Raw genomic sequence first — 27,091 nt, 5'->3', positions numbered from 1 at the left:
TCCCTTTCGAATGCCCAATTTCTCCCTAATTCATCCTGAATGTGGGGAGGACATGCATGTGCATGTTCATTGTGTATTCGGGGCCCTTTGATGTGCCATCCTTTGTAATTTCTGCCAAATTCGACAAGCGAGTAAGGATGTTGTACTACGTCTCATTACAGTCCAGAAAACGGCTACGTCATTGTTCTGCCAACAAAACAATATGTTAATCCGATTAAGGCGTGAATATCTGGGAGATTAATTAGGGATAAAATGATTCTCTCAGAGGGACGAAACAAAAAAATAAAAATAAAAAAGACTACTGTGTAAACAATAAAGAATTGTGGTGCCACAGACCCTAGACAAATAAAATGCTCACTTATCCCGTGCTGTTGAGACGTTCATTATTTGCAGTTAGTCACCATCTGCATAAATACATTTCACATGCAGAACACAGTCATACAAAAGCAAACCCTGCAACACCCACATGGAAGAGGCTGTAATCCAACGCACAATAAAAAGGTTCAAAAACATTTTCTTTTGTGCGTTTTCCTTTTTATAGCTTCTAATTAAAATTTTGTGTTGCTGGGATTCTGGCCACTGATCTGTGTTTGCCATCAACAATACCTTTGTTGCCTTCCTAATCCCTGGCAGCAAATAAAAGCTCATTTGCAACTCGAATAAACTGAAACTAAATATAGTAGCTTTTTAAAAGTCAATATGACATTTTTCAGTGAGATGGGAAAAGGTGCTCTTTGATACTGCTTCAAAACTGGTGTATTATTTTTGACATAAAAAACATGATGATTCCTGATGTAAATAAAAGAAGACATTCTGTGCAGCTGTGGAAGGATTCACAAAAGATAATGTAGTTAAATATGGGCAGACATGAAAGCAGTGAATCGACTCTAACGCTTAATTTTTGTCACACGTAAATAACAATCGGACAGCTGGAGTTGCTGTACAAACAGCTTAATGGAAAACAAAACTTAACATTAAATTTGAAACATTTAGCATGCAAAAAGATGACACCCACCGCTGATCAGGAAAGCTAAACAGATTCATCTCATCAAGCCACCATCAGGAGCTATAAAAGTTCCTCTGTGGGAAAATCTCTATTCCTTTGCTCTTTCTACAATGGCTACACCAAACAAATCAAACCTGCTGAAGGACAGAATCCTATCTGATCTAGATCTAAGCCATGCTAAAATAGTTTGAATTCTCAACGATTTGCATTTAATGTTGTGGCTGTCAGAGTCGCGTTTCTGGTTTTAGATTCTATTTATTTGATCAATTATCAAATTATTCTCTCCATCAGATAAAGAAAATGTCATGCATATTTGACAAAAATTGCTAAACTTTAATGCTGCAGTCGAGCCTTCAAAAGAAAATCAGTGGTTGATGAGTTAGTTAAAGGATTACTGGACAATAAATTGTCCCAGAAATTATTGCAATTAGCGCAACATTGTCATCTTGACCGTTTTCAAGTAAAATAGTGATAATGGCATAATAATGCAAGGGCCCTGATCAAGATATAATAAAAGCTAGAACTGGAAAACATTTTTAAAATAATAAAAAATTTAAATAAATGCAACCAAAACCATAAATATAATTGATTATAAACAAAATTGCCCTTTAAAAAATCTCATTAGGCCCAGACAGGTAAAACAATTAAAACTACCAGTTAGGATTTTAATTGATAATGCAATTGATTTATTGTTTATTGCAACAGACGTATGCGTTACACTTCTTGAACACGTCGGATGTAAATTAGGATATTACTGCAGAACTTGCCGTATTGTTAGCCATCTGATCTCACAGGCCGGAAAAGATTCAGGCCACCTGCCAAAATCTCATGAAGAGGTTCCGTTAGGGTGGACTTCTACTATTTATACATGCTTTTTAACAATAATATTCAGTTTTATGTTTTCCTCACATTGTATTAGTAAGAAAGATTATTCTTTCCATATACAATTATGTGAAACCTTAACATTTAAAGCTTTTATCGAAGCTTCACACCTGCTTAGTCTGCTAAAGTACAGCTAGTGTAGAGTCTGAATTTTCAAAACATCTGCTTTGAATGCTTTTACCGTACATGTCATTCTAAAAAACCACAAGGATTCACAGATGCACTGACAAACCCACTACACACACACACACACACACACACACACACACACACACACACACACACACACACACACACACACACACACACACACACACACACACACACACACACACACACACACACACACACACACACACACACACACACACACACACTCAAAAGAACCTCTGCAGACTGGTTGCAATCTCAAGCCAGCACAGACAGAAGCAAGTCCAGGTAGGGTTCCTCAGACACCTGCTGTCCGACACAACCAGAGCATGACAAACACATTGATGCCTCAATAGATTCGCAAAACCAACTCGGTCTTCCCCGTCACTTCGGAGTAAACAAGAGAATGAGCTTACAAGGAATCCAGAGAGCATTTCGTATCAAATCCATTCAAGTGCATCTAGTTGTAAAGCTTGTCTGTTTCTCTTTGCCAGCTCAGATGTAAACCAACAATGGCATGCTCAAATGCCTAGAACTAGCCAATTAGTGGTAGATCAAATGCAAACTAGGTTTTATCTTTAATCAAAGACGGCATAAGAACCAACCGATTCCATTTTGATTTACTGGAAATGTGAAATTATTGCTTTTGATCGGAGTCAGAAAATTCTGTGAATTAAATTCTTAGTTCACATCAGAACCAAGTGAACCTGAAAACTGAAGGATTGCTGCAGGGTGTGTACTCTGAGGAGGATTAGGTTGGATTAGACCTGATAGAAACAGGAACTCAGTAGGGACTCAGGATGTCATTATTTCTGCAGGCCCAGGGAATGCACTCTCTCCAAGGCAAGGACTGCTGCCACTTACTCGTTGCTGGCACCAGATTCTGCTACAAATAGTCAGTCACCCTGAATGGAGCATGCTGATGTACCAATATGCACTGAGAGAGTGATTTGCAGATCGTAGCAGTGAGGAGTCAATGACAATGCAGGATGCATTTTCTAAATGAAAAGGGAAAGTTTTTAAACCAAAAATGTTTTGTCAATAAGGACAAATTTAAAAGAATAAAGAAATGTTTAGAGGAAAATGTAAAAAAAAAAAAGACAATCCTGTTCAGCAAGAATCTAATATGCTTCTCTTCTTAGAATAAAGCATAAAAATCAAGCTTTGTGGTCAAAGCGAAAAAAAATTTCAATTCAACTAAACTCCATCTGTAAAAACTGTAAATGCAACAAGAGAAAAATCAGGTTGAAAGTTGTTTGACAAATTTTGCAAAATTGGTTACAAATGATCACAAGGATCTTATGAAATTAAAGTATCAGAATGTCACAAAACAGCACAAAATAAAAAGTCATAAAATAAAAGGGAAATAACCAGAACAAAAGGTATATTGAAGAAAAATGTAGTTTCTTCAAAATTGATGGAAAGACTGATCTATTCGACTCTGAAGGACGTAGAGACCACACCAACCTCAAATTGGGGCTATTTGACTGGATGGAGCATGTGGAGTGTTCCCAGGAGGACAAACAAACATGGAGTCTCTTAAATGTGACATGCAGCCAATCAGAAAGTAAGGTGATTGGCATGCAAAACATAAAACTGCTGTGGCTACCAGAAAGTCCGGTGGATGTCTTTTTCCTTTTTGATGTTTCAGTAGTTGGACTATTGAAACTCCAAACCCACAGTGAAACATAGCAGCAACAATAATGCTCTAGGTTTTACATTTCTACGCTTATGTAACCGGATTTATGCAGTTTATTCCATTTGAGGAAACTTTCCTTTGCTTATGTCTCAAAAACAAAAGTTTAAACTGTACTTTTTCCATTTTACCCAATAAAAAGCCTGGATTTTTGGATGGGCAAATCTCCAAAAAGATGCCACTGAACATCGTTGCCCAAAGTTAAATCAATGGAGTAAAATAAAATTCTCAACTTCTGTCAAAAATTCATCTGCAACTTTGCCTTCACCACGTTTCTCATTTGACTTGTTGACTTTAAACCCCACCACAGCTTTCGTTAAGAAGCTGCAGTGTGTCAACTTATTTCTGTCATTACAACAATTTCAAAAATCAAATTTAAAACGTTATTTATCACTAGTGTGCTCGGATTAACTGTCATTTGAATCCAATTTCTCTTGGTAAAAAAAAAAAAAACAACTCGCCAAGATATTCATTTCAGGAATGCATTACCCAAATTGCGCTTATTCTCACAAAAACACAAGAAAAAATGGAAAATGTAGAAGTGATGAGTAATCGCCTCGTCATAGCAAAATTTGCGATTTCAGCTCCTCTTAATTAGCCTCTTCCCATCACCTTGATTTGATTAGGCTGCCATTTTCTACCTGCTCTGTTGCAAAGAGCTCTTCTCAGAATCTGCAGCCAGCTGTGCTGTGAATACATGCGCTTATTCATCCACTAAGTGACAAGAAGGATGTAAACCTCAAATCAGCCATACATGAACATTTTCTCCTGCAGTGTTACCCATCAGCACTTCACACACACATTCTTTTCAGCTCAGTTTTCACTTTGCACAGATCTTCACTTGAAGGATTTACAGTTTGAAAACTGAGTAAACATTTCTTTCACTTGTGTAAACTTGTTTAAAGATTACCCTTTACAGGAAATGACGTTATCTGGTGGTCAAAATAGGAGTTTACAGCTGAATTATTTGCTTGAACACAAAGTCGATCGCAGAGCTTTGCTGGGAATCGGTGAACCATGATTCATGCCCTTGTTCTCCAGTCAACAGCTTTGACATATGAAACTGCCTAATAAATATGCCATGGATTGCAGTTACAAAGCATGACTGGAATTTATGGCAGAGAAAAGAGGCTCAAACTCAAAAGGTCTAAAATAAATCAGGACTGAATTTCCCATTAACAAATCGTTTTCCAATTAATGTAAAGAGCGGCACTACATCAAACTGAAACGTGTTTAAAAGTGTGTAAATCACCGGCAGGATGAGCGTTCGCTGAACTAATTTGTGGAAAATTGATTGCTAATATTACAAATGTGTAGAAAATGTAATCTTTGTTATTCATCCGTCAGTCGTACGTGAAAAAGACAAGCTCAAAAATAACTTGGCAGCAACAAAAATGTATTAATCCTAACCTCCAGACAAAGAATATCGCTCTTGCATTTCAGACTGTGCATTATTTATATTTTGTAAATTTGACGTTTTATCCGGTCTTACCATATAAAAAATTATGTTGGGGAAATAGGTTGTGAACTTCAGATTGATTATTTCAATTATGGACAGTTGAAACTAAAATGTAAACTTCTGAATGTGAAGATATTAAATAAATTCATTATTGTTGAAGTACAAGTTGATTTAATTTCAGACTGTGAAGTCTTTTTATTCAACATATATAAACTTTAGTTTCAGCTGTGAATCAGATTTAATTTATTTAATTTTGTCAATGTAATTACAGTCAAATCTTAATTTTGTTTTTTAGATTTCGTCAATATATTCATCACGAGAGGGTAAACATTTCTTACAGTGACATCTCTGTTATGAAGTTGGCTTTTCTTGTGATGCTCACAGTGAGCGACTCAAGAGGATGATGGGCCACACAAAAGCTGGCCTGGGTAATCGAAGTGTCAGGCCCTTGAAGGAAAGATTTGACAGTTGGCAGGTGGTACAATTTCTAAAACCAAAAGCACATCAGTGAAATCACTGAAGTTGTTTTGGCCTTTGGTTCTTTTCCAGATGGGGACAGCGACAACAGGCAAAGAGCTGCAATCAGTTAGGGAGTGCAGAAAGGGCAGTCCTCGAGGGAAAAGGGCGATAGGTGATTTCTGAGATAAACAAAGTCCACCTTTTGTTTATGTGCTTGAGATAAATCCAGCCGAATTTGTTCTTTCCTGACAAGTGACCTTTTTCACTCCTATGATGTTGGTTCTGCCAATATTTTCTCTCTCCCAAGTTGCCGGCTATTGATGGGTTTGGTGGAGAGTCTATTGATCAGATTTGAGAAAGACTATTGATTAGAAATGCATCATGTCACATTCTGATCAGCTGTTTTTTCTAAGAGGATAAGATGCCACAGGGGAACTATTTGTTCTATGGGAAAATTGGTAAGAAACTTAAAATTAAAGTCATTTTCACCCTAATTAAGGTGTGAAAAAGCAAAATTACTGAGAACAAGTTAGAATGCATCAAGTTTATTGTCTAAGGATCAAATCTGCAATTAAAATGCAGTTTCTGAATGATAAAGTGTGCACCATTTTATTTTTTTATTAAGAAAATTTGAAAACACTTCTTTAAAATCAGCATGACTATGCATGTGTATGTTTGATTTCAGATGATTAGGGATGTCGATAATGGCATTAAAACCTGACTAATCTCTGTTCTGTATGCATCAAGATGGCGATTGGATACATTTAATCTCAGTGAAACGTCAGGTCTGTTTGACCAAGAAAGCTCATTTAGCAGCAGATAATTAGGACCGTTTTCGCATCATCTTAGAAATTTAAAGACTGCTCTAAACTTTTTCTCTAACCATGTGTCTGCCATGCTGATACCTCGACTTGCAGTCCTAAAAATATTTACCGTCTTCTTTCCAAACTTTTAGACCATATGAAGACTCCATCATGTCCTTTAAACATTTTATTGTCATTAAATAAAGTTTACATAAAAACAACTCAATAACTAGTCAGAGGTAAATGTAAAACTGCTGTATGAGCTCTTAAATACTGCAGATTCCTCAGCTATTAAGAGGTTTATCCTTTTACCTAAGCTTTCTCATATTGTGAAATTATTGAAAATCTGGTAGGTCAATATTTGATACTACAGATCATTCAGAGTTAGCATATTAGGTGAAATTAGTATATCAGATTAGTTGCATTATTCCTAAGTATTTCTTAAAAACAGAACTTCCAATGATTTCTGGTAAATTTTAAGGTGTTTCACGTTTACGTTCTTGGCCCCATTTTATTTGTGCCTTATTCGATTCTGTCATATAGTTTTGTTTAGAGCTATTGCCTAGATTATTAGCTTCACATTAGATTTATCCCTTAAATTCTTTTGATCATTATTTGTATAAATAAAGCACATCATTCAACATTTTTGCATGATTGCAATTTTGTTTACTTGCCTAAAAAAGAAAAACTTCATTGATCACCTGCAGCTAATTCAAAATGCAGCTGGTATTTCAAGGATATAGAGATGTACTCTATTTTGTTCTATGGACTCGATAAACTTGCTCAATAAGAAACTAAAAACTTTTATAATAGTTTTTCTATATAAAGTCAAATTTTATTTTTCTTATCCAAAGTCACTTGTCATTTTATCTTAAAGGCTTCCTACGTACTTCTTTGATAAAACAAGTCAGTTGCTCATATGCACAGAAGCTTTTGAAATTTATCAAAACGTTGAATACTTCAGCAAAGGTCAGCATCCAAAGCCTGCAGCCCATTCAGAGTGGCCCATAGAAAAATATGGGGAGGGTGTGTGTGCAAACAGGCTGATAAGTAAACAGGCTCTCAGTTCAACAGCTGCTATTGTCGCTGAAAAAAATCACAAATAATAAAAATGAAGGCCCAATATGCCGGAAGTCACACACGCCTCTGCACGCACGCAGACAATAAGCTGCACACACAAATTCACTGCATCTCATTTTCTTTCCTTATGACACGTGCACACACAGATACACACACAGGCCCAAGCAGTGTTTATGAGCAGATGCTGGCTGACAGGTTTGAATTCATGCAGGAAAAAATGCGAGTCAACACTCTTGGCTCTTGTCGACGGCGCTGAATCTCCTCAACCTAATATAATCTCTGTATGTACGCTGACGGGGGGAAAATGTGAATTTTGAGGTAAAATTTCTCATTTTCAATCATCTGCAGACCATGTTCATGCAAGCAGCCTCTTGTAATGTAAATGAATACAGTAACGCAGAACTGGAACTAAGATGATACAATGAATTTGAAAAATTCTGCAATACAGTACTGCAAATGTCTGAAGTCAGATGATCTTAGAGCTACAATAAGACTTGACAGAGAGTCCGTCCAGGGACTGATTTTAAATTTAAGAATGTGCAAAAAAATCAAATGTTCCTCACGTTTAGATGGAAAAAACACTTTTATACATACTTTACACAAAAATGTATAAAGTGCATCAACCAGAGTGATTAAAAGAAGAGTTGGAAGAGTAGGAGGAGGAAAGGGAAGAGTGAAGTTGTTCACCTTTCTAACACCATCTGCATAGCAGATTAAATTGCTCCCTGTAGAAGAGCGAGTCTTCATTTCTCTGCCTAATTATTCCTGAAGCCCTGACCCAGAATCATCTCGCCTTTATTTAACCCTCAACCCTCTGTGGATTCCTGGGAGACATGATGCTGAGAAGTGATGCACATTATGTCAGTATTATGTTCAGCAAATCAGTAAGAGCTAGCAAAATAAAAAAAAGTTACATTTTTTCCCGAAAAAAATAACCCTTGGAAGTTGAATAATGCCATCGCATGCAGATGTTAGTTGAAGGGCAACTAGCTAACCAGTCATTTTAAGCAAGTTAACAAGTATACAAATGTTACAGTCCTTGCTAGTTAGCTAGTACTAGTACTACACCAAATTCTATGATTTCTGTACAAGTTGTGGGCAATTGTGTCAGCTCAGCAAAAACTGGCAGCTGAAACTTTATATTTTGTCAGTATATAGAACTATATTCGGTGCTGCACTGTGGCTGTATGTTTTTAGTCACTAAGGAGAGATGCGATAGAATGTGAGATGACAGTAAATCTCTCAATAGAGCATCTCCCTCACTTCTGAGATGATTGTTAAGCTCCTGCTCTCAGGTTTCCACCTTGAAATTTGTACCCAGAATACTCCGGTACATTTCTGCATGCATCCTTCCACAAATTATGTGAAGACTGTTGGTAGTGCGTCCCAAAAGACAGCTCTCCACACCTCCAAACTTCACACTTAGGATAGTGTTTTGATTGTGATGTGCAGAGCCATTTCTCCTCTAAAAACAAAGACGACCTAAGAGTTTCAAATTTCCTGCACCAAACTTTAAATGTGCTTTAGCATTTTCTTTAGTGCATTCTTTGTGTATTGTTTAAGGGAATAATTCCACATCTTCAAAAGCTCATTAATTAAGAACTAGTCTAATAAATCTTGACAAATCTTGTGGTAACTGACAGGTTTTGACTGGTTTACAGTGAAAAGCTTCTTCCACGTCTTGAAGACTTTTTATAAACTGTCAGGACACGATTGCCTCTTAAATTCATATAATTCAGCCATTTCCTTTCTCTACTTTCTTGCAGCTTCTAATATTCATGTGTCTGATAATTATTGTCATTCTACTCAATTACACAAAATATGGTTTATAGAGTCATTTACATTTCATCACTTACTGACACCTACTACATTTCATAAATGCTTTTACCAGGAAAGCTGCATGCAAAACCTTCTGTTGCATGTTTTTAAGCAGAGAAAAGCAAGAGATCCCGACTGACAAGACGATCGACAAGAGTATAGTGGTCTGTATTGAATGTTGCACTTGCATGTAGAGGAGGAAAAGAGAAACTGAAATTCTATTCTGGTCCATATTTGAGTCTATTTTAGTGAGCGCCGTGTCAGAGCTGTGGATTTTCAGCGCAGAAATTTGCTGCTTACTCACAGCAGCCTTTCAGTCGTACTGCTAACATAGTATCCATCAGTCTATACAAGTTTGAGCTTTTTGTCTCTTCGCTATTCCAACATCATTTTATTATTTCCTTTCTTGGTGTTTCAGCCTTGATCCTCACTTTCTCTGTCTATCTCTATCCCCTCCTGCACCAGAAACTCATTCATCAAAGCCGACAGTGGCTGTTGGTATCTTGTTATTCCTGCTGCCCCTCCAGCTTATTTTATTTGATGTAGATTTATAAAGCCTGATAGACTGAATGCTGAAATAGTCCAGAGAATATAACTCATCTGTTTTATACGATTTCTTTTTTTCCCCACCTTCACCCTCACCGTCATCCAACAAATGTCAAATATACGTTTTTGAGCTCATGAAAATGGAAAACTGAGGTGAGAGACCCTTCTAGTGCTCGTGATAGCAGTTTTCACGATGTATATTTAGGTTAGCAGCAGTAAAATAAAACAAAATGTGAGGTTAAACAAAATATATCTGTGTAATTGCATGATAAAAACTACTGCAAGATGACTTTGGACAATAATTGTGTCTAAAAACATCCAATCAAGGGAGAAAAACCAATTTGCAATTATATTTCTCGGTTAAATCTAATTTACTCAAGAAGAAAACCTCACTTTAAAAGTTTTTTCTTCCTCCCAAATCCTGGATGATTATTAGTATATTCATGAATAAACTGAAACATTTTAGACTCAACTTCCTCCTTTTTTTGCTGAAGTTTAAGGCTTCCTGCTGTCAAGCACTCAAGCTGAGGCACAAAATGTGGCATAAAAATAAAGTAAACCTGCTAAAAAAAAAAAATAGGGATTTATTTTTCCTCCGAAGAACAAATTCCAATCTGTGACACTTCATCTTGTCAACTAGCAGTGCTGCCTTCGCTGCATTTTTTCAGCAGAGAGCTGGTAATATTTACACAAACTTGCTGAACAAGCTATAAATCTGACTTAATTTTATCTGCTTAAATTTAGAATCAACATAAAATGTAACTCTTACTAAAAGAGTAGAAATAGGCCTTTACTTTTACATTCCACACACTACAGCTAAAACAACTGGAAATGATTAAATAATTTGACCCCATCCTGTTACATAATCTAAACTACAATCCAGCAGAATGTGTTTAAGATAGCAGGTTAATTTTCTAACCCTGTTGCAACAAACTTTACCGATTTCTGCAGGGAAAACAGTACAAGATAAATCTCTTATTTTTACAGTGAGTACATTGTTCAGGGTCAAATAATAAACCCTCTCAGTAAAAGACTGAAAGAAAAAAAATAAGCTGAATCTCAAGCTGTGTAACAATCCTCCATAAGAGCAAAATTGGTAATGACATTGTAAAAAGGGACATTGTCCTAAAGGAACAACATCCAGGCGGGTTTTCTCCTGAGCCAGTCTCTCATCCACCAAGACCAAAGGTGGATCAGCTCATGTTTTATTCATCCTCTAAACCTAAATCTTTTGAGATAATTAATCACCTGACTCGTAAATCTGCAAATACTGTTTTATGACTCAAGTTGATGTGAAGGCCACATGGGAATCAATGGGAGTCACTGTACTGCTCTCATTAGCAAAGAAAAACAATAAGGGTGATCCTGACTTTAGAGGCTGATGAAACAGACATTACAGAACAGCAACACCATGTTGTAGAGTTCAGGTCATCTTCTTCTTCACCCTTTTATGATATACATTTTCCTTACAAGGAATAATTATGTCTGAAAGCACCCAGATTCAAGAAATGGATAACATTAAAAAAAAAAGATGTATAAATCATTTAAAGGAAATCTGCTGTCTCAGAGAGCATTAAACTAGAGAGCATTTAAAGGGTGTTTAGAGCAAAACATCATGCTATAACTATGTTTCTAAAAACAGTAAGCACATTTTAAAAATTTGAAATAAAATAAAATAATAATAATAGTCACCCAGCCACTTTTTATTGCTTTAATGTCTGGAAAACAAGCCATTCCCAAAACCTCACCATTATTAAGTCAATATTCTGTGGGCACTGCCCCGTTACCTAGCAACGCCTGCCATACCCAGTCACGTTACCTAGCAACCAAGTGAGCTGTTGGGAGTTACAAGCAGGCTAGATCATGGCATATTGTGCTTTTTGAATATCTTGTTAGTTCTCCCAAAGGCAACACGCTCCACAACTACTTCTTCCTCATTGAATGAACTCATGTAAACTTTTGTCTTTAACTCATATGTGAGCCACAGATTTTGTCATCTAACTTTTGCTTTAGATAGAAATAGAATTATGCATATACCAAAGTTTAGTGTTCTGTATATAATGTTGCCACTATAACAACTTTTGCCCATATTCTGGTGATTGTTTTGCAGAATATTTTTACTTCAAATGTGGACCCATCGTCTTCTGCAGATCCTAACAATTTAGAACGTTTTCTTCGCTCCTACCTTTCTGAAAACGATCATATTGGGGTAGTCATCATCTGGGTCTATGGTGCTCATGGACCTCATGGACAGAAGCGGTCGAGCCTTTCTGACAACTTCATTTGGTTCCTCGGAGCCTTCATCGGATTCACTGGTCTCCACAGAGCTCGGCAGCTGCTGCTCCTCTTCCTCCTCCTCCTCCTCCTCCTGCTGATGCTGCTCCTGCTGAGGTGCTTCAGCCATCTCTACAGTGTCCCTTTTCGGATGTGTTAAGTTATCCTCTCTTCCTTATCAGCGACAGGCTTCTTTCTTTACGTCTTGTGTCCTTTCCTCTGCGTCTGGAGGGTGCTGCAGGGAGAGACGCAGATTAATTGGACCTTATAACTCACTGGTGGGCTCCATCAGTTTATTTTCCAGGGCTTCTGTCAGGAAGAACAGAATGAATGAAATGAACACATAAATTCTGCTCGTTTTCTCAGTTTAACTTCCTGCTTATGCGGCACATCGCTTAGTGTTTAAGCGTTTTATAAATATTTTTGCTTATTCATTCATAAACCATATTACCTCCCACACTGTCGCAGCAAGACCGTCAAATCTCCACACTTTTAAATCAAAGCACTTATTTCTCATACTCATATAATTTATGGGACTGATTTCAGATCTTGCTGGGATCATTTTGATGATGTACTGAACCCGAATATTTGTTGTTTTACCAACCATATGCTTCCATCTCTCAGCAAAATGAACCCTTGATGAGTCTATATAAACTCATGACCATGACTTTCTGTATGAAAATGCTCCAAGCATCCTTTAACAGAGGGCTGAGTAAAAGGATATTAAAAAAGCTCAGAGAAGAAGAAAAAAAAATAAAAAAATGACATAAGGATTTCATATTTATGAATTTTCTATCCAAAGAAAAATAAAATTGTTCCTGAATCTTACATGCTTAACTGTGACCAAGTTTTATCCCACTAAATCCACCAGAGACGAGTTGTTCTGCAGGTTTTTAATTAAATCATCTTCATCCTGAGACAGTTCAGTTCTCAGACTGAAGTTGGCAACTCACGACTGAAAATCTAAAATAAAGTCCAAATGGAGCAACACTTTCTCCAATTTTAATTAACACAAGTCAGAGTGAAACTCTAAATCTCATCTAATGCCTGAAGAGTAAAAGTTATAAAATGGAAGCTGTACTTCTGCTGAAGATAACTCAGTACTTTCTTCACTCTATCCTCATGCAACAATCTGCTGAATGCTTTGTGAATACAACAGTCGTTTTCAGCAACTTGAATTATTTCTGGCCATCTTCTCTCTGAGCACATCCTACTTAACGTGCAGCTATTTCACTTATCTTTATTTCGAGAGATTAAATTTGATCCAAATAGGACATTTTATTTTAACTTATGTTTAAAAATCAAGACAGATTTACAGCTACAGCTCCAAACATCCTCCAAAGATGCTTGGAGGATGGTGGTGGAAAAAAATCAGGCTGTGGCGAAGCGTTTTCTTCAGACAGGATAGGGAACCTGGTCGGAGTTGAATGAAGACAGATTAAGCTAAATACAGAAAAGAAACTGTAAAATAAAGTCTCGAAACAAGGATGAAGACAAAAAAGGGCTACAAGAGTGGTTTAATCCCCCAAAAATTTGATCAGAGTGGTCTTGACCAGGGATCCTCGACTGCAGGTTTTAGATGCTTCTCTGCTGCAACACACCTGCTTGACCGCTCTGAGGAGGTAATTCAGATTTGATAGAGTGTTGAACCAGGGACATATCTAAAAGTTGCAACACACCACCTGCCGAAGCCTGGATTTGAGGACTTTGGGTTGAGACTTGAATCTAATTTAGACGGTTACAATATCTGAAATTAACATTCAAGGCTCTCCAGCACATTCTCCAAAACAATGAGTAAAAACTTGAGTGTCTGGATGTGCAAATTTGGTAAAGAAATTGCAAAAACACTGCAGACGAATACAAACCAAAGGCACAGCATTGATTTTTTAAAATACTTTGTTGCAATTGTGCTTCCAATAAAAGCAATGATGTTCTACATTTGTTGCTGTGTAAACATTGTGACACTGGCATTTTTTGCGCATACATTTAAAAAAAAAAAAAAAAAACTTTTTTGCCTTGCCTGTGAAGTGAAACATTTTGTTGATCATACAAAAACTCAATTCAGAAACCAGTTAAACATCTTTCCATAGCAGGATTCAGAATTTTTCATTTTGATCTTTTTTAACATAACCAGGCAAGATTTAATCCTATATTCCAGCCATGGCATGTTCCCCCTCTGTGCAATATGGACTGGAACAGAACCAGCATCCAGCAACTACAAGCATCAAACAGAAACTCTGCTACAAGTTTGGATACGCAAGCGTGTAATGATCAGGATTTTTTTTCTTTTAAAGAGAATGTGGAACAAACTGAGCTGCCATCATATAGAAAAGTTAACCTACATTTCAGCTTGTGCTGCAAATTGTGCTCTTTTCAGTGTATGCAATTAGCCGCGCAGTCAATATACAACTATAATTTGATGCAAAAAGAAAAGCTGAATGATTAATTTCACATTCCACTCAAAAGACATACAGACAGCTGTCAGGAGGCTTTTTGACCAGTATAGAAAGATGACAGTATAGAACTATAAATACAGAATGGGGCTTCCCACAACAAAACTGTGTGGATCTGAGAAAATGATTGTGAAAAGCAGGTTTGCATTTATTAAAATTAAGTTAGCTGTTCATAACTGGGCAAATTTCAGCAGGTAACTCATGCAAGCTGATCCAATATGATTTGGGCCCAACGCCCAGCTGTGTGTGTGTTGTGCAGCTCAGACACACATTTAAGTCCACATCAGCTGGCACTTTAGATCAATGCTCTCATCAGCCAGCTGTTTGTTCCTCTGAAATTCTCAAATACACACACACACACACACGCGTGCACAGTGTGTCAGCAGCAGAGCTTCAGAGGGCTGCTTCCTGTGAGGAAAGGAAAATGTGGCGTTTGTTTGCAATTGCAAATTAGAGGGGGACTGAAATCATCTCAGAATTAATGGCTTCCAACCTGCTGTCGTTATTCCAAACATACCATCTGTTTGGTCGGTGCCGCAAACCTGCACCTCGCTATGACAACAAAATGCCAGAATTGTTTCCTTGTGATCAAGTTCACACACTGATTGATCCGTCCTCCACCCAGGATTAGATGTAGGCTTGTTAAACTGGGATCAGTATCAGGAGATTGGCTCCGACTGCTCATTTTGCATGTAAATTAAGTTATTCAACGTGAATACTCGCATCCACCTTTATCACCGTGTGATTTAAAGAGCCTGTGGCGTGTTTGCTTTATCGGGGATTTTGGTTAAATCCACTTTCACCTTTTCGTCCTTTATTCTAGCCCACAAATCGATATTTCTAAGCAGCAGGACATCCTAATTGCATTTTTGGAGTAAGAGGGATGGCAAAGGGTCACACGTTTTTAGCCCTTAGGAGTTTTCAGAATTTCACTTTAAAAAGTTAAAAGGTCCGAGGTGTACCTGCAAACGCAGAGAAATGTATACATTTTAAAACTTTAGTTTAATGTGAAACCGTGGCACATACTGAAAAGGCAGTTTGCTTGTAGCACCTCAGTTTGTCACTTGTTGCAATGAGTGACCTTTCCCTGTTGGTGCATTGCAGCATTGCTGATTTTCTCTTTTTTGGAAAACAAAAAAAAGACAAAGCTGAAGTCCAATTAAATGAACCCATTTGCTAGACAAATCCGTTTTAAATTTGGTTTGATTTGTCCCCTGCATCCCCACTCTCATCACTTTACCTCAAAGTTGCATGAACTTGGAAGATGAAATTAAAAAGGTATGATTGTCACTCCGAAATCTTAATTATGACTGAAACAAAATGCACTAAATTAACTCTACAATGCAGATTTGTTGTTGTTGTTGCTCTTTTGTAAAAGTTAATGATTCATTTTAAATTAGGGCTGCACAGATTGCAGCTTTCTAATGTTAAGTACACTTGTGCCAACCTTTTCTATTGGTCACAACCTAACATTAAAGTTTATTAAAGATCAGTGTTTGTTAGGAAATCCACTGTTTTCAAACAGGAACAAACAATCTTGCATAGATATGATTTTCTGGTCCAAATTTCCAGCAACAAAGAACAAAACAGCATCAAAGATGAAAAAAAAAAAAAAACTTGCTGTGATAATTTATTATGCAAGTCTCAAATTATAAACCCAATAAATTGGATCACATTCAGAGCTGAATATGACTTTGCCCTTCCATTTTCATCTCAACACACGCTGTGATGACAGCAAGAGGAAACCCAGTGAGATCTCCAGCTGCTTCTAAAGTCTTTTTTATCCGTTTCCCTCAAGACCCTTTGCAGAGCAACAAACTCACAGCTGGTGGTTTCTGCAGCACCTATTCCCACCACCTCCCAGGCAACTCCAGACAGTTGGCAGTTCCGACACCGGGTGGCTGCAAATCAAGGAAACAATCAAATCAGTGGACTTGGACGGTTATATGACAATGTTCAATTCTTAATTTGCAACAGAAGATTGCAGTTACCAGTCAAATTAAAGCTTTCGTTTTCATTTATGTGTATTTGTTCTGCATAAATCGTAGACGGATGTAAAACATGTTCGAAATTTAGATTTACAGGATCAAATGAATCAAGAATGAAGGTTTGTAGCCAGATATTTTCATGAGATCAGTTCATGATGTTACCACTCAAGAAAAGGTGAAGATGGGTAAATTTATCAGAGATTTTATTGAGCTTATTTTACACTTTTTAGCAAGACAAATTAAGAGTTGAAAAGAAAAGCAAACAAGCAGACATGTTGGTAGAAAGCAGGTAATTTTCTGACACATTGTTTGCGATCCATGATGATCCCTCACACCTATTAGTACGTTAAACGCATTTGTCCTGCTAGGTTTGTTTAATTTGTCGAAGTTTTTTGTTTGAAAACTTCCTGAAATTTAAAGTGTTCATTATTTTTAACAATCCAGTACAGCACCGTAGCGAGCTGATCATCAAGTCGTTAATTAATGAAAAAACATCGAGTTTGTCAAAAGTCGCCAGTCACTGTAGCGTGCCATCAACTTAGGTAACAATAATGAATGTTTCCCCTTCGTGATGGACACAGAACATCAAAATAATTTGTAATCATTAGCAGCAGCAACCCCGTCAACAAGGACAGTAAAAGCACAAGTGCTCATTATAAAACTTTAGTTAAAACACAAAAATCAAAACGCCTTCAACTTGATTACCTGTCCTTGTTTCTGCACCTCAATGTTGAGCTTCATTTTGTTTCGATGGTTCTAGAAAAACTTAGATTTTTTCCAAATGAACTCAAAATAATAATCTGCACACAAAATGTGTATTTGTAGCAAAACAGCTTATAATATTCTTTCAAATGCTGGGCATAACATTATGCCAATAGATTACACACAAACATCACAAAAAATATTTGATATTTTCAATCTAAAAGGAGAATATTGTAAAAAAAATTTAAAAAATCTTAGCTTTTGCTAAGATTTTTTTTGTTGTCGAATGGACGACAAAAAAAACAAAATCCCATTCAGGTTCTAACTGTGGACAAAAACTCTAAGGCTGCTGTAGTGGCAGCAAAAGGTGGATTTACAAGGTGGACTGAGGGTTGTGTGTTTTGAAAAAATATATAATTTTCTTTCATTTCATAATTTTCTTAGCTCATCAAATCACATCTCATTAAAATACATTTAATATTGTTGATGCAATTTCAGAAAACGGCAGGATTTTTAATACTTGAAATTAGAGAGTAATTTTTGACCCATTATCTAATCACAAATCTTTAACAAAATGCAGTTAATTAAAAACAAGAAGGTCATTAGCAATTAGTTCCCATTTTATTTTAATGCAGCAAAGCAAATTTCCTACCGGTCAATGTGAATTGTCACCATGCAGTTTCTGTGAATGGAGACCTTTAATAAAGTCTTCCTGGTGTTTTTTCAGCATGACACACTTTTGCAGAGATCAACTGTGAGTTTTGGGTAATAAAAGTAAGATCAGTGTTGGGCCTCCAGCCATGAAGGACATAAAGGCGAGACAGAAAGAAGAACCTGCGAGAACAAAAAAAAAAAAAACTGGGAAAATAAGTCTGGAAGAAGTAACAAGCAGAGTGAGGAAAAGGTGAGAAGAGCTACAGAGTAATAGAGAAATGGCAGCATTGCTCAGGATATGGAATATTCACAAATCTAACCTCAGAGCATTACTAAAAATATCTTATGCAGAAAAATCGCCAAGAAGTACCTGCAAGTCCTGGACTGCACCGATAAAACTGTGCCCCGATTCAACAAATAGGACACTTAAAATATGTGTCAACTACAACAAAATAAAATAAAAATTCTCCACACAGTGAATCGATGCTTTCAGGAATGATGCACTTCTTTTCTTTTTTTTTTTTTTAAACTTGACACTAAAATTAATGCTATGACAAAAACGCTCCGATACATCCGAATCCTCCCTATCCAGAATGTGAATCGCCCATTACAGTGAAATTACACAAACGTCAGGTTAACCAACTTAAAAACAGATCATAATAGTCTGAATTAGAATGTTGTGCGATTACTAAAGCAGGATTATATGAGCTTCTGCACGATGGATCGTTTCGAAAACTGAAACATCTCATCTCAGGACGATCCACTCCCTGAACGCGCACGCATCCAAAAGCTTCAATCATCCACTCAGACATTATGTGCCCACCAAAACTCTCAACATCCGTGAAAACCCCCCCACAGAAACACCCACTGTGACTCAACTGAGCAGCCGAAGTTGATCAAAACACAGTTGCGATTAATAGGACTGTCCAACATCCGACATCCCGCTGATCCAGCACCTCGGCGCATCACTCTGCCAACATCGCCGCACTCGCTATTTTCTTCCCTCCCAATCTTCTGCGCATCGTTCTCACTCCACTGCACATCAGTCTTCCCACCCCCATATTCAGTGCCTTGTTTCTCACCTCTTACCGCCCGCTGACGTCCATCCTTCTCTGGGAGCTCCGGAGACGAGAAGCGGCTTCACCACCGACTCAACAAGCGCCTGAAGAGAGAGGGAGAGACGGAGAGAGGCAGAAACACAGGAGGGAGGGAGAAGAAACAATCCTTACACACCCAAAACCGCTTCAACAGAACATTAGTTGGTACAACCTGCAGCCAAGTAAAAAGAAAAAAAAATAAAAACGATGTCATTTAAAAATCAACCAATTAACCAATACCTAATTTTGATATGGTATTTTGAGGCCCTCTCCTGTGAAAACTTTGACTCGTCTTTGCATTACTTCACAAAATATGCTGCATTTAAACGAGGAAAAGTGCTCTATCACTTATACATGCTTATTTTTGAGGTAAGGTAGTAGAGCAGCTTACTCACTCGATATTTCTTCCCAAGAAATGTGCTGCGATAAAAGTAATAATAAAAATATCTCTTGAAAAAGAAAGAAATAAGGTTAAGCTTGGAAACTTACAACAAAGGCAATAGAGATGCTGAAAATGAACAACAGGTGTGGCGTAATCAGCAAAAGGAGCCGAGCTGTGACGGTGACCGAGTAATGATGTGTTCCAGTTACCTGGGAATTTGGTATCTTCAAGTTAAGAAGTCAGAATTTCTACAATTTCTCCATACTTTTTTTTTTTTTAGTACTTCTTACTTTACATAAGTAGACGCCACTTTTAATTTGTTCCGTTTATAGTTACAGGAAGTTGATTTCAGACGCATTTTTGCATGTGTCTTGTAAAACTAATGTTTCTGTTGATGTGAGGAGGAGCGGCCATGTTGAAAGTCGGCCTGAAGTCATAACTGAGGCTAGCTGGAGTTGCTCCCAATTTCCCAGAGGGAAATCAAACTATAGTGGGCGTCCCAGTTGATTTTTCCGCCTGGGAAATTGGAATTTCCCAGTTCCGAGTACAACAGGAATGTAGCATAAAAAGTAGCCACAAAAGAAACAAACAAATCAAAAATAAAACTATTTTAAAAAGCACATTTAAAACTTTAGAGGTCACCTAAGGGTTTAACATAAAACGAAACTTTGAATAACGTTAAAAGATCAGAAATCAAAAGTAACTGCAAGAAATATGGAAAATATGACCCAAATAAACTGAAGGACCATTTAGGTTTTGGAGCAGTTTTCATTTTACATGCAAGAATTAAGCTTTTTTTTATCTAAACTAAAACCGTACTCTGCCATGGAACAATAAAAAACATGCTATTTTTAAAACAAACTGCTCAGAGTGAAAGCATTTGGGGGAAAAAGAAGTTTTAGAAGCAAAACCATGCTTTAAAGAGAACAAAGAAGCATTTTATAATAAATTTTACATGTTAAGGAAGTCATTCCATGAGGATTAAAAGTGATCAAAATGCAGGTATTAATGTCATTTTTAGTGGAAATCAATTTTGAGATGACATTTGCTGTGAATGTCACTATATAAATAAAACTGGATTCTTAGTTTGTCCCTGAATAATTGAAGACGTTTCACAATATTTTCTTGATAAATTGTCAAAAGTGTTAAATTCTTTACAATAGTATGCTGCTGTAAAACTGCCAAGTATAAAAATCACCGTAAATTATTTTCTGCCTAATTCAAAATTATTTCTCCAGTTGTAAAATCACATCTCCAGAAATCTAGCATTTCTAATCAAGCAGGAAGTTAACAGAAAATGTTATTGTTACTCCCTTCAGACGCTTCCCAGCTGCAATGTATTCCAACCGGAGGGTGAAATAGTAATTCGTTTCTAAATGCTGGTGTGAGATTTGTTCAGCAGCACCGAGATAAACTCTCTCTGTGCCTCTGAATTTATTTCCTGTCGAGCAGCAGGCTTTGTCAGGGTCACAGATGGCGCCGATCTTTTAATATTGGAGCTTGATGTTGTCTATTTCAACTCCAATAATTCAGGTACAACACATGCTGGATCAGACCGATTCTATTTGCAGCTTGAAGCAAACCATTTTCTTCGCAAAGCGTTTAAAAATACTTCACAAATATTAACGTAAATCTTTTAATCTGCAAAGAAAGTAGAAAATAAATGTGAACATTTCAAGCTGGATTGAAGGAAACGTCTTTGCACATTGTTTGAGACATTTATTAAACATTTTTCTTTTACAGAGGTCTGAATATTGGCCAAATGAAGGATTTAGTGAGTTAAAGCAGAATGACATTTTAAATTCTCTTTCATCCTTCTCGTCATCTTGGGGTTTTAAATTCTCCACAGATTTGTCTCGACTATTACATCCATTCCCATCATCCAATGTCACCTCACTGAAAAATAAATTGCTATTGTTCACATTGTCCTTAGTCTCTATGACAATTTACCCTCACGACTGCAGAGCTGCCTGTGGTTTCAGAGCTGTTTATGAGAAATTGACCCATTTTGCATTCATGTCAACTATTGCAATTGAAACAAAGGATTTTTAAATTGTTTTGACAAGTTAGGATGAATATAAAGAAAGAAAAAAAACACAACATTTCAGTGTGTAGAGCTGAATGTTACAAAAAAAAACATATCTTAAAAACTTCAACATATTTAGACATAACATCCTTCAACACAAGCTTTAAAATTGTGATTTTACCAATTTGTGGTACTTTTCTAAAACTGGTCCAGATCTTCCAACAGTCCAAAAATAGAATGTGGGATTTGGTAAATCGGAGAAAACAAATACGAGGTACCTCAAGGCTCCATCATCAGATAACTTTTATTAAAGAGCAAAACAACAGATGTCATAATTATGCTGATAAAGTTATATTTGTGTGTCGCTACTTGACCATAACCCACAACGGTCAACGTTGCAATGTAATCAGGCACTTATCACAAAAACATTACGTCAAAGCCGGAGAATAATCTACTTTCCTACTATCCTACTGTCTCAGTTAATGAACAAGATAAATCTTTCTCCATTTTTTCTAATTCAAGGTCTGGACACGTCATTTGAATGAGAAAAAAATAAGAATTCATTCATTCCAAAAGTTCTCCACTAACAGAAAGATTTCCTTACTTTAACTTGTGATACTTGAAATGCATTGCAGTGTATTTGTACAGGCAGCTCCAGATCACAAAACAATGCATGTTCTGACAATTTCAGGAACACCATCTGCGGGACAAGAGATTTTTTTCAGCTCAATCTCACATCATGAAGAAGGCTTTCTGTGCAAGCCTTGGTAAGAGTGAAAGGTGCAAAAAGTCAGACTTTTGAGGGTTCGTGTCTCACAGTTAGGAAGTGATGCTTGTTCCAATTTCCTTAGAAATTAATGAATTAAACTCTGCTGGAGGCTGTCAGACCTCTTTATGCTGGGGAATTTAAGGCTTTCCACTGACGCTGTGGGGTTCTGACCTCCATATTTGCAGCCTTGCAGTTCCTGTATAGGCTACTACCCCCTTTTTCAGTTCTGGTGCTTTGTAAACTGGATGGTTTTGTGTATTCCTGGATATTATCTTTAAAAAAAAGATAAAACCATTTAAATTTTCCTGATTTTGTCACATTTTAATGCAATTCATTGACATTTTAAGTGATAAACTTGCACATTTAAAAAAAATACAAAACATAAAAGGCGTGCCGTAAATTTATGAAGTGTTGGCAAAGTCTTCATCACAAAATAGCTGAAGGTCAATGACACTGGATGGATTGTTTCATTGAATTTGAATTTTAAATTCTGTTTTGGGTTTATGGACAAAACTTTAACTAGACCATTCTAAAATGAGTGTTATTTGACCCAAAAATGTTTGATTTTAATCTCATTTAATTAGAAGACCATTGAAAGTGGTTTTCTTTCAGCTATCTGTGTGAATTAGCAGTGATGGCATTTTACCACATAAATACTTTTAAAGGGAGACCAAAGTGTTAAATTTTAGTTTCATTTGACCAGAACTCTTTCTTCCAAGTTTGATGTGGCCTCTGCACTGTGTGTGGCTGTAAATTTGACTTTTAGGGCTTTTTTCTGCTTCTCAATCTTTCATAAAGGTAAAATTTGACAGATTCATAAATAATAGTCCTCCTTTGCACAGATTCTCGCCCTTGACTTTTGGATTCTCTCATAGTTACCATGAGCTTCTTGGATGAATACAAATGCATTTGCCACATTTTTCAGATTTTACTATTTGTAAAAACGTATTGGAAATAATTTGTCAATTCTTCCCACTTCAATTATGTGCTTTATGTTGGAAAATCCTATTAAAACACAGTAGATTGTAGCTGCAACTTTAAGCTATTAACTTCTGCAATGTATTTAATTCTCAAGCACTCCCAAAACATGCCGTTAAACATGTGCTGTTAGTTAGAAAAGATGAACAAATATGGGACATCCTTCTGGAAGCTTTTTACCACCACTTATCACACACACGCACACACACACATTTATACTCTCATAAACCCAGTGGGAACTTCTCTTCCTGTTTACTGATGCTCAATAATTCAGTCCGGAGTGAACGTTATAGCTTCCACCCATGAGCAGATGCAGTGTGTGTCTGTGTGCGTTCGCGTCTGCCTGAGCAGATTGGCCCATTAGTATCAATTTTGTTTTTGATGACAGTATCCTCGTAAGTGCATGCTATCGATTTTTAAGCTTATTTTCTTTCGCTGGTGCAGAGCAGATCAGCATGAACATGAGAAAGCAAAAAAAAAAAAAAAAAAAGAGAAACAGCTGGCTGTTTGAAGCCTGCTGCCGTCCCCCCACCACCACCACCACCTCACCCTCCTCACTCCCTGTCCCAGTAATGGCTTATTGAATCAGGGCACCAAATATTTTTAGTCTGCAACACCGGTTGAGAAAATAAGCCGCCTGAATCGCAGTAAATGGGCTGTCTGTTGATATCCTCATTGTGGGACTGGGTTTCACACGCAGTATAAACTCTGTTTCTTCCCTCGGTCCATCATTGCATCAGTCGCTTTGATGTGTCTCAGCGCTCGGCCAAAGTCCCCATCATGTAACTGCAAGGCGAGCAGAGCTGTAAGCTTTGCCCATTTTCAGGATGAAGAATTGGGGAAGATTACTTCTAAACAGAGGGTTAGGTTTAAAAAAACGGAAAAAAGAAAGGAGAAGTGGGTGAAAAGAAAGTTCATGCTTCAGAAATTGTAGCATTGTCAATCATCCTAAAGCAAGCTGGTGGTATTCGTTTATGCTTCAGAAATAGCAAATCACATCAGCCCAGAAGCTGAGAAGAGTCATAATTATATTCATTCTGGCGTCTCAGGATTTTTAGTTAATCGTCATTTTAATTTCAGCATAGCAGGCATGCCTTCACATGAACACAATCCAATTATAGTGCATAAGAAATATACTGAAAATGTGTATTTTGTTGTAGTTTCACTGAGAAGTGTAAAAGAAAGCAAAATAGGGACAATTTAGAGAGACCAATTAACCTGACAGTCATGTTTTTGTACTGTGGGAGGAAACCAGAGTACCAGTAGAGAACCCACCATGCACAGGGAGAACATGCAAACTCCATGCAGAAAGACCAGGGCCGGGAATCGAACCCAGAACCTTCTTGCTGCAAGGCAACAGCTCTACCAAACCACTGTGCCACTGTCTAAACCACCGTGTTTAGATGTCTTGTTTTATTTTTTCCAAAGAGGAAGTCCACATCTTTATAAATGGATTCATAAAAGCAATTGTGGAAATTTCCAAGATGTGTCTGAGAGCATCTGAGAAGCCGAGACAAGACGGCGACTGACAGATGACGTGTAAAATCGACAGGCAGTCTTAAAGCCCGCAGAGGGACGACTCGCGTCTCAAATGACACTGAAACAACAAGGCTCTGCCACCAAAGAACAAAACACCTCGACTTTTTCTGGTCTCTGCTCTCGAGTGCTTGATGAGAGCCGAAGAGTTGCACAGAGACGTGAAGGCGTTTTGTGTGGGCTGCTGGAGTGTGTGGGATAAAAGCACTAAGGGTCCGCACGCAACGGAGGAGAGAGGAGAGAAAGAGTCAGGAGGAAGCCTCAGTCTCCTGGTAAACAGGAAGGGTTCACTTATTTTAAGTCTGTTAACAGAAAAGAGCTGGTAATGCTACCCTTCGTGTTAGCTGAAATATAAAAATTTAGGGTTTTTTTTTGCATTCAGCTTCAAAAGAATGCAAAAAAGGTATTTTTTTAATAAAATCGTATCAATTACAGCTTCTATGTGTTTTGTTGATTAATTCAGCTGCAGATGAGAACAAAACAGGCTAATAATCTCATTTTGTGGTTTAACATTAAACCAAAACTTACTGGTTGCAGCTCATCACGTTGAGGAAAATGTTTGCTCTAAACCAGGGGTGTCAAACTCAATTTCACCGAGGGCCACTTCAGCATATTGGCCTCCCTCAACGGGCCACATTGACGGTACAAATCAGGAGTGCCCAGGTCCAGTTCTCCAGACTGCAACTTTTACATGCATCCCTGCTAAAACACCCCAGACAAAAGGTTGACTTCCCTCATCAGCAGCAACTCAGTTCTGTAGAGGCTTATAATGAGTCAATGATCCAGGTGTGATGGAGAAAGAACGCATCTAAAGTTGCAGATGGTAGCTCTGGAAAACTAGACTTGGGCAGCCCTAGCATAAATGTATGAAAATACAATGTTAAAAATAGATTAAACACCTTATATTGTTAAATAACGCTTTGGAGCGTCTGGTTAGGAAGCGCATTCAAAACCTTTGGTTGAAATGGCGCGTTAAATTCAAGTCTCCATTACAGACTAGATAAAACTAAAGAGAATGCAACGTTGTGTTAATCCGTTTGAGGAGCCGGTAATTTATCTTGAGGAAATAAATGACGACGCAGAAGTTAATTAGACTGTAACATGCGCAGTCCGCTGCTCAACCACTGCGGACGCAGCTGCGAAGAATTAAAAACCACTGGAAGTAACTCATCCAGAAGATTTAACAAATGGAGCCTTCTCGGTGCACATTACCCAGGAGAGCGGCGCTCTGGAGGAGCTGCAGACGTAACATCTGTCTGTTTCGGAGAAGCGAAAACACGCAAAACAACAACAAAAAATCCTGGTAGAAGCGCAAACCGGACCGCGCACAGGGCAAAACACTCAGAGTTCAGTTGATCTGTTTGGACCAGACAGATCCAACTGACTGATGAATTAGCGCAGATTTTTCTGCAGAGGAGGAAATGCGTTCAGACCCCCGCGGGTGAAGTGATGCTAAGTGAAGTCGCTTAATTTATTTTATTAAAAGTTACTGAGGCCTCAGTCAGAAGTTTTTGTCACTACGGAGAGAAATGTGGGATCTGGATTCACGGTGAATATCAACTAAACCGCATAAAATGCGACTTAATAGCCGATGTTAATATGGTTGTAATTTCACGGATAAAAATAGTACATGAACGATTTTTTTTTATGTTGTCGGTCAAGATAACGGATAACAAAAAAAAGTTCTAGCTGCCGCCCTGACACCAACTCACACACATCTTCATTTACAGTCTTGTAAATCGATGTTTCTTTTCTTGGACATTTTGATGTTAGCTTGTCGACGTCTCAGTTTTATTCGCTGGGAAAATCAATAAGCAGCTTGAGGTGACTCTGCTGCTCTCTAGTGGCGAGAAGCCGTAATGTTGGCTGGTAACAATCGGAATGCATTATGGGAGATGTAGTTTGTAGTCAATTCGTGCTGAAAACCTATTTTAAGTCAATCATGATCCTATAAAACGCTGGGGGGCCACATAAAATGACATGGCGGGCCACATGTGGCCCGCGGGCCTTGAGTTTGACACATGTGCTCTAAACCGTCTTTGGCATTTTTATCGAAACAAAAGTTTGTTCAGGATCTACTTTGCTTCCTGCTTCCACAGAAAGATGAAGATGACTCCAATCAAGCATGTTATTCAGTTAAATTATATTCAAATGTAAAAACAAGAACATGTAGAAACCGACACACTTCACATTAATCTCGAATGAATCAGATCTGAATTCAAATGTAATCATATAAAGTCTAATTTCATCCCAATTATAACCACAATCAAACTCAGCAGATTGTTCATGTAATTCTGGGTGCACCAGGATGACATGGTGGATTTGCATTTGCG

At 37.5% G+C, this 27,091-nt stretch overlaps 1 protein-coding gene across 7 annotated transcripts in view; it reads right to left on the bottom strand.

The window, feature by feature from the left end:
* Positions 1-19,961, bottom strand: part of LOC103457355 (regulator of G-protein signaling 6-like) — a 79,570-nt gene extending 59,609 nt beyond the window's left edge. Inside the window, exons 1-4 of one of the 7 annotated variants that reach the window (XM_081602479.1) lie at positions 19,463-19,961; positions 19,053-19,132; positions 16,450-16,527; positions 12,085-12,408 (exon numbers count right to left, since the gene is read on the bottom strand). In XM_081602479.1, coding sequence (XP_081458605.1) covers positions 12,085-12,303 — 219 coding nt within the window. In that variant the 5' untranslated portion in view covers positions 12,304-12,408; positions 16,450-16,527; positions 19,053-19,132; positions 19,463-19,961. Of the gene's footprint in view, positions 1-12,084; positions 12,409-16,449; positions 16,528-17,968; positions 18,794-18,849; positions 19,014-19,052; positions 19,133-19,462 lie in introns of those variants that run through there. The other 6 variants (XM_081602480.1, XM_081602477.1, XM_081602478.1 and 3 more) reach the window with 6 other exon arrangements.
* Positions 19,962-27,091: the final 7,130 nt, after the last annotated feature.

Source organism: Poecilia reticulata, chromosome 21 (genome assembly GCF_904066995.2).
Source record: "Poecilia reticulata chromosome 21, P_reticulata-male-v2, whole genome shotgun sequence".
Classification (NCBI taxonomy): domain Eukaryota; kingdom Metazoa; phylum Chordata; class Actinopteri; order Cyprinodontiformes; family Poeciliidae; genus Poecilia; species Poecilia reticulata.
This window is presented reverse-complemented; position numbering and strand designations above follow the sequence as displayed.